General features: G+C 44.3%; 1 protein-coding gene across 9 annotated transcripts in view; it reads left to right on the forward strand.

The window, feature by feature from the left end:
- NPAS2 (neuronal PAS domain protein 2) overlaps positions 1-18,692 on the forward strand; it is a 127,310-nt gene that overhangs the window by 88,141 nt on the left and 20,477 nt on the right. For 7 of the 9 annotated variants that reach the window (XM_053311573.1, XM_053311574.1, XM_053311580.1 and 4 more), the window contains 4 exons: positions 1,732-1,838; positions 4,544-4,691; positions 14,003-14,084; positions 16,357-16,495. In XM_053311573.1, the coding sequence (XP_053167548.1) occupies positions 1,732-1,838; positions 4,544-4,691; positions 14,003-14,084; positions 16,357-16,495 (476 nt within the window). Of the gene's footprint in view, positions 1-1,731; positions 1,839-4,543; positions 4,692-13,991; positions 14,085-16,356; positions 16,496-18,692 lie in introns of all 9 variants that reach the window. The other 2 variants (XM_053311575.1, XM_053311576.1) reach the window with 2 other exon arrangements.

Here is an 18,692-nt window from a genome sequence, read left to right on the forward strand (position 1 = left end):
CTCCCCCTGTGAGTTAAACATAAAGTAGCAGTGAAGCTGCATGAAGACTCACAAAGAAAAATAATAGTAAACAAAATAAAGTCCCCGGAACTAAACTAGGTACCCAACTCTACGATAACTGAGTAATAACTGAAAAGAAAACAGAGCAAGGAATGAATAGAACAAAGGACACCAGAGCAAGGAATTAACGGAACAAGAAACAACAGAGCAGGAAAGAACAGAACAAGAGCAAACTGGAACTCAAAAGGTTGAGGAATTCTAAATAGGAACATGGTCTGCGGTAAGTGAAAGTTGCTAACAGCAATCTGTGCAACTAACAGACTGCTTAATATAGGACTCAAGATAACCGGCAGCCAATCAGGCTTTCCTGAATCAGCACTTCTACTTCCTCTCCTGTGATATCCTGCACCTGTGTGTCTTCCACTGAGCCTTCCTCTTGAGATGTTTTCTCAAGACAGGCGAAATCCCCGCCTCCTCCTGATCAGCCTCCTCAGCCCTCATGTGTGGCAGCTGTTGCAATTCCTCAGCTCCAGAGTCTGTTCTCCCGGCCAAATCCTGTTGCTGGGCCTCTGAGCCTGCACTCCAACCGAATTCTCCCATTTCTCCTCTGACTCTTCTGAGTCAGAGGTCTGAGCCATGACATGGGTGCACCTCAGCCAGTCAGGCACGTCCACCACCCAGCCAATCAGCTGGGCGCTGGGACGCACATTCCAAGGCACACCCAGGAAAATTATATATAGAGATAAATGAATCATAGAACAAATCAATCCAGAATTTTCACTTGAGACACAAATGATCAGGCTCAAACTATCATACTTCAGATATATTATGCGAAGATCCGGCTCCCTTGGGAAGTCCATAATGCTAAGATAAGATGAAGAAAAGAGAAGAGGATGACCAGCAGCAAGGTGGATGGATTCAATTACGGCAGCAATGAATATACCAGCAATGAATAGGCCAAGTTGAAGACAGATCGTCCTGGAGAGAATCTATCTATGTGGTTGCTAAGAGTCAACACCAACTTGATAGCACTTAATTGATCAATGGAATCACTGCAATGATTATGAACTCCATTTTTTCCTTAGTATTCCAAACTTGTTTGAATCAGTACAACAGTAGTCTGGAATACAAACTCCAGATTTAGTGCAACTAGCTAGTACAACTGCCTTGTGTAAGCACAGCATTAATCAGGATGTCAGCCACTATCTCTGGGAAGCGGGGTGGACAACAGAGAGTTTATAACCTTAAATATCTATCAGGCCTGCCCTCTCCCTGGGAGAGGCTGAAGTAGCCCTGACTTGGAAGGGACCCTGGATGGTTAGTTTGGGAGGCTCATGGCATCCTGATTTAAGTCTGCAAATTGGATATGTCAAGGCCACTTGAAAATGATGAATATGTTATGTTGCACTATATTGGGTCTTCATTCTCTTATCCAATGGCTTCACAAACACACACCCCAACTCCAGGAAAGTTGTTCCTTTTGCTATGAGGATATGACTAATGTCTGAACTACACACAAAAAACAGTTTGAGGCATTGTGCACTGGAGTTTTCTCTTGCTGCTCAATTCCAGTAGCATACAGTCATCTCAGTCGTTCTGTTGTCTGTTTGCTGATTGCTCGTGTGTATGCAAACCCTATCTGATATGAAGGGGAAGCGGAGGAGACATATGAAGCATTGCTGCTGTGATTTTGTCTTATTTATTTTTTATTTGTCTTTTATCTTGATGCAGAGCACCACCGATTATAGGATATTTGCCTTTTGAAGTACTAGGTACTTCTGGCTATGATTACTATCATATAGATGACCTACAACTTTTGGCACGATGCCATGAACACTGTGAGTATTGTGTTGCTTACACTGGCTGACATCTTGACCAACACAGCATGGATGCACCATGAAGACATGTCAGTGCTGCAGAGAGTTGCTCCACCCCTACACTGCGGGTGAACGAATTCCAGCCATCTGCTCTGCTTCTGGAAGTGTCCTGTGCTATCCAAAAATATGTCACAGAAGGGACTGTGTGTGGTGTGTGTGACCCTTAGGGACATATTTTCAGGTGGCACAGACTACTTCCAAAGAAAGAGCAGGTCGTCAAAATTCATGTCCAATACTGCACAGTTAAGACTAAAAAGCTGAAGGTTTCTGGTTCAAATCCCACTGGTATGTTTCCCAGACTATGGGAAACACCTGTATCAGGTGGCAGTGATATAGGAAGGTGCTGAAAGGCATAATCTCATACTGCGAGGGAGGAGGCAATGGTAAACTCCACCTGGATTCTACCAAAGGGAGGTGAAAAGCCGCCTCCTGGCTCCGGGGGTCTTGCCAACATGCTCTGTGCACCCGTGAAGGGCATGCTGGAGCTTGCAGGGGCCGATCGGCCCCCCGCTCCCCCCAGCCCCATCACGGAGCCGGAAATTGTGTGGGTGGCCGATCCAGCCGCTCAGGGCTCCCTCCCCACTCGTGTGCGGGGAGAGCGGGCTTAGCCTGCTGTCCCCACACACCCTGCTGAACCGGGTCTCACTGATCGTGAGACTCGGTCCATAGTATTTTAGAGGTGACGCTGTCAAAATGGTGCATTTGCTGGTCAAATGACCATAACAATAAAGATTTGATATGGTGCAGACTCCAATAGTACTTGAGTAACTAATGGTTTTTTAAAAATTTCAAAATCAAACTGCTGTGCGAATAAACAAAAATTAAACAAACCCACTTAAATATTGCTTGCAATGACTGTCCTGTTGCTTAATTGTTAATGACAGTCCTGTTACTCATGTGAATGGATGCCAGTCAAAATTAATTTGTAGCATTGGGAGGTAGTAAACAAAGCTAACTTCATTGGGTCAGGCCATAACTGAGTGATGTAAATGGAGATGAAATTGAGATAAAATTGCTCTGTGTATCCTGAATGATCTGATCACAGGCATTGAGCTGATGTAAGCTCGAATGAATGGAAGCAATGCTGTCAAAGCAATTTCAGATTCAAAGTCTTCATACCTTTGTTGGAGGATTTCTTTTTAGTTTCCAATGTGTTTCTCTATTTACCTCTTGTAGTAAGAAGACATAAGGGACATTTCTGTCCTGTTTACATTAAAAATGCCTTCAGATATCCTGCCAAGCATCTGCAGCAACTTGTGTGACACCTTTGAGTGCAGCATGGCATGGAGTGCCATAGCAAAGAATAAAAGGGCCTTTGGCTGTAGTACTTTCCCAGTTCATAATTATTCAGTGGTCTTGGGTTGATCAAGTTTTATGTTGCAAGAATCCAGTCATCTGGGAAGTTCATAAAGTTTACAACACTGAGTTGGGAGACTTGTCCAGCATAGCACGTTTGTCCCTATAGCTCTTATTTGGGGGATCAGAGCCAGTATCAAGTTCAACTTTTAATACATGATGGGATGGGATCTCATTTAAACTAGTAAAGATTAATCTTCTTATACTAGGTCTAAATAGAATTAACCATTTTAAATAATACATCTTGGGATGTATTCATCAGTTTTACAGAATATTTGTAGCAAAATTATCCTCTCTGATCAGTGCCCTCGAACTCTTTTTTATATTGTATACATCACTTGCAGAGTCACACACTTAGGCCTGATTGTGTTCTCACTAACAGAAGAATAAATCAGGAATAACTCTATTGACATCAGTGGAGGGTCCTCTCCATTGTGTGAAAAGAAGGTCCTGATCATTTTGGAGATGGGAATTCTATATCTAGAGTTCACAAGCAGAAAATAAGATACATCATTTATGATCCAGGAGACCTACAGTGCAGCCTGCAGAAGGGAATGTTGTCAAAAATGAGTACGTACTCTGTTGCTCAGAATTGCTCAATTTCCTTATAACTACCATTTAGAACAGCTGTGAATTTCATCCACTGGGTATTAAATGCAAACTAATTTCAGCATAACTGTGGATCATTTCTTCATATGGTAGTAATTTCAGTAGGATAAAACATAACAAATTGTTTCACAGAACTGCCTCCTTTTGTCTGTCTCCTTTGGGTTGTTAAAATTCCTCACTATTCCCTCAGATATTGTTTGAAGAAGCAGAGATTGGACTTGAACCATAAAAATCAGCATAATTCAGGACAACAAAGTTGAGGATGTTTTTTTACATCTTGTGAAGAACACTGCCAAATTTTAATTAGTTAACATATGAACAAGGCACACATGTTTAATTTTTTTAAAGGCTGTTACCTTATTGCCCCAATCAAACAAGGAACATCCTTATGTGCTTCTGAGGAATTGAATGGCCCCCCCACTGAACTTAATGGAGGGGTCTGAATGGAGGGAGATGCACATCTCCATTCAGGCCGCTATCCACATGGAATAGAAGCATAACTTGAGGTGGTTCAGAACTGATGAGTATTTATGTCACATAGAAATAGACACTTTCTGTATTCAGAACAGGAAGTCTGGTATTCTTTGGGTCATTTGATTTTGCCTAGAAACCTTTAGCAATATCCTAGAATCCTGTTTTTAAAAAATGATCTCATATTTTGAAATCTGTGATGCAGTGTACATTTTTCTCCTCACAAATAGTGATGCAGTTTGGCAAAGGGAAGTCTTGTTGCTATCGGTTTCTGACCAAAGGACAGCAGTGGATCTGGCTGCAAACACATTACTATATCACCTACCACCAGTGGAACTCCAAACCAGAATTCATTGTATGCACGCACACAGTTGTGAGGTATGGGGAAATTAAATGATGTTGCTGTTGTGCTAATGAGTAGGTTTCTCAAAGTAGAACAAGAGCATCATGGGCATCCAGAGTGGCGGGGGGCGGGGCGGTAAGGGGGCAGTTCCCTTGCATCCAGTCCCACTGAATAAACAGGTCTAACTCCCAGGTAAGTGGGTATAGGATTGCAGCCTTTGCCCCTCCCCCGGAAAAGTTTCTGCAGACACCAATGCAGAAAGAAACATTGGTCTTGGTGAAGTGTTCTTTTTCTTAGGTGGATGAAGGTATGGGTTAGTATGGGTTTCAGTCATAACATGGCTCAAGACAGGATAGGGTTAATTATTTTTTTTGCAGGCTAGCTTCTTGTTAGGCAGTAGGTGGTGCCAGAAACCCAGTTGCGGGCCTGTAATGTAGAAAGGTATAAGACAAAAGAAACAGAGACAAAGCAGTTATCCATACAAGGTAAGAAAGAAAATACTATGAAGACAGAATAGTGGATGGACAACTCAATTGTCCCTGAGGGTCACTACCTTACACCCAAAACTGGTGCCCCAGCCATCAAGTTTATATCTGCGGGTGGGTCTGATGACCTTCATCCACCTAGGAAAAAGAACCCTTAGCAGTAAGACCAATGTTTCGTTTTCCTTATGGTGGATGAAGGTCATCAGCTTAGTAAGGGACATACCCAAGCCAGCTAAGTGAAGAAGGGAGGGAGCAGAAGGTCTAGACCACATTTGTAGTACCATGCAATCTAACACTGCCTGGGCTGCATGGGATGAAAAGATCTTATAGTGTTTAATGACTGGGGAAACAGAAGCAGAAGAAGAGAAACAACGGAGAAGAATGGAGAAACAGAAGGTAGGGTCTAATCTTAGCACCTCTGCGTCCTGGTGTAACATGCACAGCTCCTTGACTGGAGAGCGCACCCAATGGAGAAACAGAAGCCCAGGTGGCTGCTCTACAAATCTCCGTGAGAGGTACATTTGCGGAAAAGGTGGCTGAAGTAGAAGCACTATGAGTGGAATGAGCTGTAATGCCTGTTGGAGTGGGCAAGCTTCAGAGATTCATATGCTAATGTGATAGTTGCCTGTATCCATTGGGATATGATGACTTTGGATACCCTGTTACAAAGGGAAGAAGGAAGACATGACACGAAAAGGGAGTTGGTTTGATGTAACATGGCAATATGCCTTAGGTAAATTCTGAGTGCCCTGCGGACATCTAGAGAGTGTTTCCCCCCCCCCCTTTGGGCTGCATCAGAGAAAGTCAGAAGGATGACCTGAGTCCAGTGGAAGGTAGAATTAACCTCTGGGAGGAAGGTAGGGTCTAATCTTAGCACCACTGCATCCTGGAGAGCACACCCAATTCAGGTACTCTTCATGCTGAAGTAATTGCAACCAGGAAAAGCATCTGGAATGAGAGAAGTTTTAAAAGGTAATGAGTGGAGCAGTTCGAAGGGAGCTATAGAGAGTGCATTAAGAACCCTACTGAGGTGCTGGGGGGATGTTGACAGCCCCCTAAGGAACCTCGTATGGTGAGGATGGAGTAAAGAGGGAGTATCTGGAGCAGACCATTTAAACACTGAGGCAAGGGCTGAAGTTTGACATCTCAGTGTACTAGGTTGTAGTTTAAGTTCCAAACCAGATTGTAAGAAAGCCAGTACTTTGGGGACCCCTGCAGTCAGCAGAGATACATGCTTCCAGTGCACCCACCACAAGAAAGCTGACCAAGTAGACTGGTAAATTCTACTAGTGGATGATCTTCTAGAAGCTTGGATAGTACTTCCATTGAGTATCTCGCTTGAGCTAGGGCCGAGCGCTCAACCTCCACGCAGAGAGTTGGAGCCATGGAGGGTGTGGGTGGAGAATGGGGCCCTGTGACAGAAGGTTTTGTCATGGTGGAACATGTCAAGGGGGCCAAACTGAGAGATTCAGTAGGTCGGAAAATCATGCCCTCCGGGGCAATAAGGTGTGATGATGATGAGGTCTGCCCTAACTGCACTTTTCAAATGATTCTCCAAATAATGGCCATTGGGGAAAATGCACCTATAAGGCCATGGGGGCGGGCATGGTGCCATTAATGTATCCATGGCTTCTGCCCATGGAAACTGGAACCTTGTGAAGAAGCATGGAAGTTGGTGGTTGCTTGCTGGTGCAAATAGGCACATTTCAGGAAGGCCTAGTACCTTGGTCATCTGATGGAACACGTCCAGGTGAAGTGACCATTCTGTGGATCTATCATCTGACGACTTCGCCAATCTGCATATACGTTTGCCGTTCCACTGAGGTGTTCCACCAATATGGACAGGAGGTTATTTTCTGTCCCAGCAAAGAAGAGGTCAGATTCCACCATGATTGCTCTTGACCTTGTTCCCCCTTGGTGATTGACCTGGGACTTTGCGGTGATGTCCATCTGGATGAGCCCATGGGTGCTCGTGATCTGTGGTAAGAAGTGAATGAGTGTTAGGCAGATTGCACAGCACTCCAGCCAGTTGATATTTTGATGAAGTTCAGGGAGAGACCATTTGCCCTGTGCATAATGGCTCTGGAAAACTCCCCAGCTGGAGAGGCTTGCATCTGTAGTGATGCTTATCTGTGAGGAGATTGTGAGTGAAAGCTCCTTGTTGAGTGCTGGAGACAGCCACCATTCTAGTGACCTGAGGTTTGTTCGTCAGGGGGAGCTGCACCTGCCTGCATTCCATGATGGCCTCCTGATGTGGTTGGATGTGCCACAGGAGTGTTCTTGAATGCCATCTTGTCCAAGGGACACATTCCATGCAAGAGATCATTGAGCCTAGGATCTGCGCCAGGAGCATCAGATCTGCCAACTATTGGCACAGGAGAAGATGAATTCGTGATCTCAACTTGTCTTTGCATCTGGAAGGTAGAGACACTGTCGCATTTTGAGTGTTGATGAGGGCTCCCAAGTGTTGCAGGGACTGGGATGATGGCAGATGACTTTTCTGATTACTGATGATGAATGCATGGTTCAGGAGTGTTTGTGCGGTCTGCTAAATGTCCTTGTAGGCCTGTTGATGGGTCTGAGATCTGATGAGCAGATCGGCCAAATAAAGGTGTATATGAATGCAGGCATAAGCATGCCACGAGGGCCGCCATCAGCTTCGAAAACACCTGTGGGCCCAAAGTGATCAGGGGGAAGCGTCTCAAACTCTAATGCATTGCCGTTTTTGATTGTGTCCAACACCCACCGGATGGTAGTGGAGGCCCACCAGGCTCGTGAGTGTAGAGTGAGTCTGCCCCTGACCAGCACGGAATCATTGTTTATGTGTTTGGTAATTGGGGGCGGAGGGGGAGTCATCTGGACAGTTGTGGTCTGGAAGATCCCCTTGCACGTTGCTGCCACTGGGGATGCCAACCAGGTTAGTTGGTTGTGGGTCTCTGATCTCTGAAGGGGGATCCTGTATTTCTAGGAAATGTTCTTTTGGGAAGAAAGGAGCTATTATTGAAACAAAAGGGCTTCCGTGAATCTCGGCTCTCTAGGGGAATAGCTTTTTTCTTATCCCTAGTCTTGACTATGATGGGCTCTAGAGATTCATCAAATAGCCTAGTCCCCATGAAGGGGAGGGCTGCTAGGTTGAGTTTGGATTGAGCATCTGCATTCCAGTGTTTTTGCCAGAGGTTCCTACACACTGCCATCCCAAAGCCATAGCCCTGGATGCATGTTGGATAGAATCCTGGCTAGAGTCAGCCATGAGTGCAGCAGTCTTGGCTAGTTTATTAATGCCACTTCTTATTGCATTCTCTGGTGCAACTTCTTATTTTCTGAAGGAATGTATTGTACTAATTCTTTTGCCCATGGCATGGAGGCACATGCAGAGACTGAAGTGGTATATCCTGTTTCCAGGATTAACTGAAATGGATCATTTAAATTTAATTTTAAAGGATTGTAAAGAGGAGAACTTACTCAATGTTGCTAAATTCTGTTATATTTGTGGTGTTATTCAGAATGAAGTTGTTAATTCTAAATGATTTTATTTTTGTAATTCTGGCCATTGGCTGTATTAATAAAGACTGACTGACTGAAGTAGTAGTGGATGCTCTAATTACTGTAGCTGGTGCCTCATGAGCCTTTCTTAGGAGAGAAACACACTTTTTGTCCTCTGAAGTTTTTAAACGGTTCCTCCCCTTCTTTGTGCATGATTGCCCCTGAGACTAACTGGGCCACTGGTGCATCACCTTAGGGACCGAGAGCAGGTCCATTGTATCAGGGGAGAGTTTAAATAACTTTTTAGGGAATTATGTGGAAGGTCTGGAAGAGACAGGGGCATTCCATTCCGCCACCGTAGTGTTTTTGAACTGTGATAGGAATGGTACCATGGCTGACGGGACCAGCTCCAATGAGAAGACTTATGAGTCTAGGCAAGGAGGAGGTCGAGGAGTGTTTGGAGTGGAGACGTCATTGATGACTCTCTTAGCTTTGCCAGTAAGACTTCAAGTCAGCTGGTGAGAAGAGGCGCGAGGAGCTCGGTACTTGTGGTGTGCAGCCCTTCTCGGACAGTTTCTCATCTTCTGATGAGGAAGACTTTTCTTTTCTTTTCTTAACATGCTTTTTCCTCCTATGGGTCTGAGTGGGGACCTTCCCAGAGGGAGCCCACTAATATCTCTCCCAACTGAGCCACCTCCATAGGCTTGAAATGGGGGCCAGGGAGTGCGGAAAAGCTAACAGAGGGCGGGGGGAGGCATAAAAAAGCTAACCAAGGCAAAACCAAAAGTAACTAAGTAGTTTTATTAAACAGACCAAATTAGAACATAAAGCAATGATTTTTAGAACAAAATGAAATGACTCCCTTCCCATGAGAAGAAATAAAGCAGGAAAGAGTGGGGGGAGGAACAAACTAGCCTGATAGTTTGAGTAGGAGCTCTTCAAAATCACTGTCTTTCGAGCCAGATAGGACAGGAACTGGGTTTCTGGCACCACCTACTGCCTAACAGGAAGATAGCCTGCATAAAACATTTCACCCTGTCCTGTCTCAAGCCATGTGATGACTGATAAACCCATACTAAATTGATGATCTTCGTCCACCATAAGGAAAACATATGCATAAAACTGGATTCAAGGACACTCTGCACACCTTCTTCTCCATTCTTCCCTTCCTTGTTACATGAAAAGGAAACAGCCCAGGGACTTAGCCACGGGTCTGGCTCCCAAATGGGGCTGTGTGTCCCTGTCTGGGAATTAGATGGCCAGAGCTGCATTTGCAGCGCGGCCAGGAGAGGCTCTCCCTGCCTTTAAGGGTTAGGGTTTAAGGCAGGGAAGAGCTGCTCCTGGCCGAGCTGCGAATGCCGTGCTGGCCTGAATCTAACTCCAGAACAGGGCCACATGGCCGCATTTGGGAACCAGACTCCCACCCACCCACCTGTGCCTAACATCAGATGCGGGGGCATGGCTAACCCCCACGTCTGGCGTAGGGGACGGGATGAGTGGGGCTGCGACGGCGGCTGGACACGGGCTGCCGCTGGTCTGGCCCCGCTACTGAAACAGCCAGTTCTGAGCACTGAGGGATTTCAAATGAACTTGGTGCAAAGAATAAAATAGAACCACCATTATAGAAAAAGTAAGCGTGTGTCCTAATTCATGCATGAAAACACTGTAAACACTGGTGAAGTGCCTGCTTCCATGGTAAGCATCTGGCTGAAGCAGCTTGCATGCATTTTGGCCAATTTCATCAGGTCACCACAATGGTTTGCTGTGGTATGATGGTAAACATTACTAGAGCTAACATGGCAAGCTACTTTATATAAATGGCTTTCTTGCTATGTTGAGGTTGCATTATAAGCAGCTAATGCAATGCTTTTTGCATGTATATACTAAGGCTGTTCACACAAGCAGCCCTACTCAGGCTTGAACAGCCCTTCAGGGGTGCAACTATAATAGGGCAAGGGGAGACAGTTGTCTGGGGGCCCACTGCCTTGGGGGGGGCCCAGAGGCAAGTCACATGACTGACTCCCCCAGCCGCGCACCCGCCCGGGCTTCCTTCAGTTGTATTCATCCTCCAAAATTAATGTAAGTGTTAAGACCTGGAGCTACCAGAACAGCATGTCTTTTTCTAGTACCATTAAATGACTTGCATCGTCCACAATTTACAAAACCTCTTAAAAATAATTTAGGATGATGTTCTATTGTGGCACATAGGTTATTTAATTATATACATAAATTTTACTTCGGGGGGGGGGCATTTTAAAATCTCATCTCTGGGCACATTCCAACCTTGCGATACCCCTGCAGCCCTACCAGGGTAGAGCTGCTTATGTGAAGCACTGGGATGGAGGCTGATCCAAGTGCTGCCCTGCTGGATAGCCCAGAAATCCTCCCCCCGGGCTTTTCCTGAGGTAAGAGGGTGCCCATGCACTCCTTCACCTCAATCCCCGGTTGTGTGTCTCCTCAGACTGTAGGCACAGGGAAATCCCCCAATGCACTGTGCTCCTCGTGCAGTGCATGGTATGATTTCTGGAGGCCAGGCTGTGTTTCCCCAGCCTCCAGAACATGATGTGGTTCCTGGCAGAGCCTGTGGCCATGCGAGCCACACAGCTGGGGCAGCAGTGGGATCTTCTGGGGGGAAGTTAAGGTGGATCTGGCCTTCCTCACTGTGCCCTCCCTACTCTGCTGTAAGGTTGTGTGTATGGCCTCACTGCGTCTTAAAGTAAATTATACTAGAGAAGGGCCCCAAGCTTGGTAAGTTTTATGCTTTGCCTTTTGTTCAAATGATTTCCAAAGTAGACTTCAATAGACTGAGACAATATTTAAAAAAACTACCCAACAGTCCTTGTTCATCTGGCCAGTGACAGAAGCCAGAGAGTGTCCTTATTCTCACTTTTGTGGTCTCTGGGCAACTGAAGTTTTGTCCAGGTTGTCTGTTTTCCCACAAGAGGTACAGAATTATTCTTCTGGTTATGTATTTTTAGCAGAATGGTTTCTGCTAAATGGCCAACTTTACTGGCATCATCTAGATATCCTTATGGTTTTAAATGTTCTGGATGTAATAGAATGTATCTATTACAGGTCCATTTAGAAGTATATAGGGGGGAAATGTTTTTAAAATGTCTTTGTATTTTATTGTAGTTTTCTGTTCTTGTTTTAATGTGTTTTTAGTTGTATATTTTTTCCTATTGTTTTACTTTGTGAGCCAGTTATTTATATAGAGTAAGGCTTTCTTGCTGATGAAACCATATATGGCTGAAAATATGGCTGCAAGGCAGGCTAAAACCTGTTTTATATATGGCATAATGTTACAAAATATAGTATTGGCATGCTTATTTGACTGTTAAAGAAATACATTTGAATTAAGGTTGCAATTTTACACTAACCTATTTAGGAGTAAGTGCTATTGCACATAATAAGCCTAGGCTCTCCTCCTAAGAAAGGAGAGCTGGTCTTGTGGTAGCAAGCATGACTTGTCCCCATAACTAAGCAGGGTCTGCCCTGGTTGCATCTGAATGGGAGACTTGATGTGTGAGCACTGCAAGATATTCCCCTCAGGGAATGGAGCTGCTCTGGGAAGAGCAGAAGGTTTCAAGTTCCCTCCCTGGCTTCTCCAAGATAGGGCTGAGAGAGATTCCTGCCTGCAACCTTGGAGAAGCCGCTGCCAGTCTGTGAAGACAATACTGAGCTAGATAGACCAATGGTCTGACTCAGTATATGGCAGCTTCCTATGTTCCTAGGCACATGAGCAGCTGTCGTGAACTGATAGCCCGGCTAACCCTACAGGATTTACAACCCCATGAAAGTAAACAGAAAGCAGCAACAAAACTGGATGAAGGAAAATAAAAGGCTCACAAAGAAAACAGTAAACGAATAAAGTCCCCTGAACTGAAACTAGGTACCCCCCTCTAACAATAACTGAGTAATAAGTGGAAGGAAAAGACAAAACAAGGAATGAAACAAGCAAAGGACACAGAACAAGGAATAAAGGGAACAATGCAGGGAAGTACAGACAAGACAAACTGGAACACGGAAAAGATATAATATGCAAGAGCACACTATAAGCTGCCAGCGAAGTTGCAAACAGCAACTCAGCTATGGGAGACTGTTGAATATATATGGTTCCACAGAACCAACAACCAATCAGGCTTCCCTGAGTCAGCAGTTTGGCTTTCTTTCTTGTGATCTCCTGCACCTGCGTGAGTCCCACTGAGCCTGTCTCTTAATACGTCGTCTCAATACAGGGGAAATCCCAGGCTCTTCCTCATCAGAAACCAAGTTTGGCAGCTGTTGAGAATCTTCAGCTCCAGAGTCTGGTTTCTCTGCCAATTCTTGTTGCTGTGGCTCACTAGGAGGTGAGTCCTCCTGCTCTGATTCTTCTGATTCTGAAATCTGAGCCATGACAGCAGCCAAACCTAGGCTATGGCAGTCCAGTCCTAGGTGACCAGATTTGGCTTTTTAAAAGCCAAATTCGGGCTTACGGCCCATTTGACCCACGAGTATACCCCTTAGGTTCTGGCCACCCTGGTCCAGCCTGGGTTGGCTGCCCGTGTGCACCACCAGGATCAATCCTCATCCCGGTGCTGCCCTCATGGGTAGCCTAACCCCGGCCTTTAGCCAAGGTTAAGGGTGCAGGTGTGCTCTTAACCCCACAGAGACAGGCGCTTAAAGCGTCCAACTCCTGGGGGAATCCCCCAATGCACCACACTAGTTGCACAGTACATTGTAGGATTCCTGGAGGCTGGGACTCATTGTCCCGGCCTCGAGTGATTGTGCTGCCAGGAGCAGCACAGATCATCTAGGCACACAGCAGCGCACTGTGGAAAGCACCAGCAATCACCTGGGGGGAAGGTAACCTGGATCTTGCCTTCCCACCACCACCAACCTCCCCTCTATTCACACATGCTCATGTGAATAGCTTTAATATATAGCAGCAAATCTGTGTTCCCACCAGGCATACTTGAGTGACGGAGCCATGACCAGTTTTGGCTCTCTGCCACATGTACCCATTACATAAAGGTAGCAGGTGCATATTGTTAACATGCATATATTCGTTTTTTGCACATACAAATAAAGAATGTAATGTGTAAAGCAGCCCATATATATATATATATATACAGAGAGAGAGAGAGAGAGAGAGAGAGAGAGAGAGAGTGTCAGTCTAGCTAATACTTTTCCTATTGGATTGGATTAGACAGAAGCTAATATACAGTGCAATCCATTACATTGCTGTTTACATTTGACATGATATGATGTGAACTATTGGTTCTAACTGCAGAATAATTGTGAACTATATCATGTAATAAAACTGTCGTTACAAGAAATGCAACTTTTGAAGTAGTGAAATGGAATATTGTTGTCATAACATTATAGTTTTCAATCAGTTATGCAGATGTTCGAGTGGAAAGGAGACAAGATTTGATCTTGGAAGACACACCTTCAGAGATCATCTCTTCAGTATTAAAGGTATATTAGGATGACTTTTTAAAAATATTTTCTGTCACTCATATTCAGCAATCATGAACTAAGTGATTTACAAATGTAGTGTTTCATTGCATCTTCATGTGCATTTAATTTGGCAGTGGCACATCCCAGGATCTGATCAAGACACGGTTGGGAATTCGTGATCAGTGATCACTAGATAACACAGATTTTATACATCATAGTTCCAGGAAGTCTCTCTCATTTCTGGAATTCTGTTTTCTAAAACAGAATTTCAGAAATGAGAGAGACATCTTGGAACTATGGTGTGTACCATCTATGCTATCCACTAGGTTCTTTATGACAGTGATATTCCTTTAAAAGGGATAACTATTTTAAATAAGGGGTAAGAGATATCTGATTACCCTGTTTAGTGTGCTAAAAACTATTCAAAGAAAAAGTAAACATTCTGCCACTTCAGTCTTGCAGGGTTTGGCCACTGATGTTATCCTGTGTGGCTGGACATGGAAACATCTTTAGACTCTCCTGTTCCTCACTATTGTCCACACTCCATTTTCCATCCTACCTTAATTTAAATGGTGATAAATAAGGCCAGATAAGCCCATGTTTCATGGGAGAGGAGTATTCTTTTTTGCCCATTGTACATGGTATTCTTATGCAACTCTCCAATTGTCAGTACAGTCTTTTAAAGGCTGCTGCAACTATGCAAATGCACAACTCTTTAAGGGCCAATAAAAGTGGGTGATGGATGAGCAACCTTGCCCGTACATCTCAGCATAATCTCATGGTTGAAAACAAAGTTGAAAGGAAGTGTGCATTAGTTCCTAGAGCATAAGAAGAAACAGACAGCAGAAGGCAAATTACACTGTAAGCTGTGGACTAAGAACTACTTCTTTTGAAATACTCGTGAGATTGGTCTGAGCTCATTCCTGTGGCACATAGCTTTCTGCCTATTAAAACAGATTATACAGTAGCTGCATTTAAGCAGTGAGCTCTTGTGATCTATTTTTTCCATGCTTACCAAAGTGAATAACTGAGTCTTCTCAGTTATTCTGAGTATCTTACACAAAACTGTCCAAAGTTTCTATTGCTCAGAATCATGAATACTGATTTAAACTATTTTAAAGAGGAAAATCCACTCTAGATTCACAGATTACATCCTGGAATGGATTAACACCAGGGATTCTCAAACTTGGGTCCCCAGATGTTGCTGGACTACAACTCTCATCATCCCAGACTAAAGGCCATTGTGGCTAGGAATGATGGGGATTGTAGTTCATCAACATCTGGGGACCCAAGTATTGAGAACCCCTGGATTAACCCCTTTGAGCAACTTGTGAGTACTCTTCTCACTTTTCATCCTTCTAGTCACACATGGCTGGCCCCTTCGATCCTTCCCCTGTTTTCTTACTAATATGCTTGGCTACATGATCTCCCTTTGACTCTTCAGATTCCCTCCATACTAAGTCCTGCTTGCCTTGAAGTAACTGCCTGCATGACCACATAAGCAAAGCCAAAGCCAGAAATATTTTGCACAGCAAGGTTCTCTTGTATAACCCTATCCCCACTACACCAATGCGGAAAGAAAGGCACAAGGTGGCAGGATAGCAGCCAAGCATAGCAAGCACTAGTAGGGGTCTGTAGGGGATGTGGTACCCATAACCATTCCTGTTAAGGAACCATATTTAGTTAGTTGGGTTTCATCTTTAGTTGAAGACTAAGATGCTAGAGCTGTTGATTTGAGACTTTCCTGACACGTAGTCAAATTCTCACTGTTTAGTCTGTGTGTGTGTGTGTGTGTGTGTGTGTAAGAGAGAGAGAGGGAGAGAGAAAGACAGCGACAGTGAGAGAGACTGATCAAGAAGGAGAAGTCAAGGACAGTTAGAGGCAGTCGCTTACCTACTGCACAGGGATCAGAGGATGGAAGCAGACCCTCCTATGCTGATGCGAGGATGTAAAAATCAGGCCCACGCACTGCTGCATAGGTGGGTCTGTTTTATTCCTACAAACTTCTGCACAAACACATTGCACAGATACTTCCATTATTCTCAATGTGCAGCAGCACAGGTGAGGTCTGCTCCCATGCTCTGTTTAGTATGTAAGCCGGTGATCAGATTGTGTATTGGAGACAGAATAAACTTTGATATTTGTTAAGCATCTTAATCCATGGGAGTAAATAGGTAAGATTAAAAATAACAACCTTTCAACAAATACATGAGCTCAAGCTTTATAACCTTTCACTTATTCTTAAGTCTGAAGCTATCAGTTATTATACAACGTTTCCTTTGTTTTCAAGGACAGTAGCTCAGATTTGGATCCTCAACAGCACTTCAATGCACTTGAGTTAGGAGCAACAATTCTCAACCCCACTCAAACACTTTCTGTGTCATCTCGAGGCTCACACAAATCTTTGCGTACATCCTTGCCTGACACAGGTAAAGTTGTGTTTCTTGTACAAATACTAATTTCCAGTTTAGAACTTTAAAACATTGTATGTTGCAATATAAACCATAATATGAAGAAAGGAGAAAACTGGAATATATACAGAGGTTTATACAGCTGTGTGTATGTAGTATACTTGTATACTGCATCTGTGTATTCCAGGGCTGCTCAACTTAGGCCCTCCTGCAGATGTTGGCCTACAATTTCCATAATCCCAGGCTACTGGCCACTGTGGCTGGGGATTATGGGAGTTGTAGTTCAAAAACAGCTGGGGGGCCTAAATTGAGCAGGCCTGGTGTATTCCCTATGACCAAAAGAGGAAGAATTCCGATAGTGAAGGAAGTTATCATTAGCACATATCAGCACAAGAATATCAAGAGGATGAAAAGATGGATGCAGCCATATGATGATACAAAAACTGCAATCCTAAGAATGCATACTTGAAACTAAGTTATACTCAGTAAGTGAGGACTTTCAAGAAAACATACTTAAAGTCAGGTTACTAGTGAGTGTCATTGGGTTAGGTCCTAACTTGTGTGAGCGGAAGGAAGCTGGTGCAAGGAAAAATTTCCTGTACTCTCCAAAAGAAAACACTCATGAAGGTTTGGGGGACCTTTTGGAATAGTGTGGGGCTGCAATGGGGAGAGAAATTGCCCTCAGACGTACCTTTCATGAGTTGAGCTCCAGTTGCAAAAGGTGCTTCTGCCTGGATCATCCAAATCCACGCAGCCCCTATGCCCCATCCCACACATTCTGGAGGATCATAGGAACATAGGAAGCTGCCATATACTGAGTCAGACCATTGGTCCATCTAGCTCAGTATTGTCTTCACAGACTGGCAGTGGCTTCTCCAAGGCTGCAGGCAAGAATCTCTCTCAGCCCTATCTTGGAGATGCCAGAGAGGGAACTTGGAACCTCAATGCTCTTCCCAGAGTGGCTCCAACCCCTAAGGGGAATATCTTGCAGTGCTCACACATATGGTCTCTCATTCATATGCAACCAGGCAGACCCTGCTTCTAAGGGGACAAGTCATGCTTGCTACCACAAAACCAGCTCTCCTTTGACCTACAGGAGTAGCTTTGGTGGGGTGGGGGTGTGCTGTGGGGAGGAGGATATGGGAGATTTTACTAGAGTAAGCTTTCTTTCCTTTGGGCATGTTAGGACCCAGACCATGATTAGTTACCACTAACAGTGGCCAATCCTGCAGCTCCAATTATGTTCATAAACCCCCCACACAATCAGCAGCTTTCTGTGTTCTTTTGCAAGAGGGATATGTGTGATGTGAAATGTCTGCACAGACCTCAGTCTGTAATCTTCATACTCCTGTGTCTAAAATCCAAAGCTAAAAGCAAAATACCATAAAACCATCACTGGGCTATAAAAAGAGGAAAATCAGAGAGTTTTTCACTGGTTCAGCTGAACAGATGCAGCTAAATCAAATTTATTTCAGCTCCTCACCAGCAAGGGATTTACATAGGCACTGACCTTCCTTCTGGCTCCTATTTATTTCTGAGTGGAGAATTAATAAAAGGATCTACTCCAGTCTTCGTCTTCACAATGATATGGGTCCTCATCTTTCACTAGAATGAATGCAAAACCTCCCAGTAAATAAAGCTGGAGATTGATTATGGCTTTGGGGTAGTTCTTTAACTGGTTAAGGAGACCCTCACTCTTTAGGCTTGCTTGCACATCACAGCTGCAAGAAAAGGAGAGGCCCTTGCACACGAGAGAGACTTCACAAGCAGACAGGTCTTGGTGTGTTTTTGCTGTAGCACAGCTGAAGACATCACTGCTGTTCAGTTTGAAAAGTGGCTTATTTCATAAGCGGTGAAAACAGCCAGTGGTTATACTACATGCAGTGTCCCTTTTTGTGATCCCAGCTGAGCATGGCATAGAAGCAAGGCGGGGATATTTGCATGGGAACATCCCTTGTTCTTGGGTTAGCCCTGAACCATATTTTTTTAAAAGCAAGTACAGTGCGGTATGAGAGAATCCTGTGATGACTTGAGTAAATGCATTTGCTCCTGAAGAAAGCCAAAGAGCTTCAGGCAGGATCAGGAATAGAAAATGAAAAAAAGTCCATGACAGATCAGAGGTCGTGACATTTAGTTCCTTTATCTACTTCTGATTATCAGGCACTTTCCTTTTATAGAGATATTACAGTGATTTGGTCTTTTGTGTATATTAAAG

This window comes from Hemicordylus capensis, chromosome 3, assembly GCF_027244095.1.
Source record: "Hemicordylus capensis ecotype Gifberg chromosome 3, rHemCap1.1.pri, whole genome shotgun sequence".
In the NCBI taxonomy this organism is placed as follows: Eukaryota; Metazoa; Chordata; class Lepidosauria; order Squamata; family Cordylidae; genus Hemicordylus; species Hemicordylus capensis.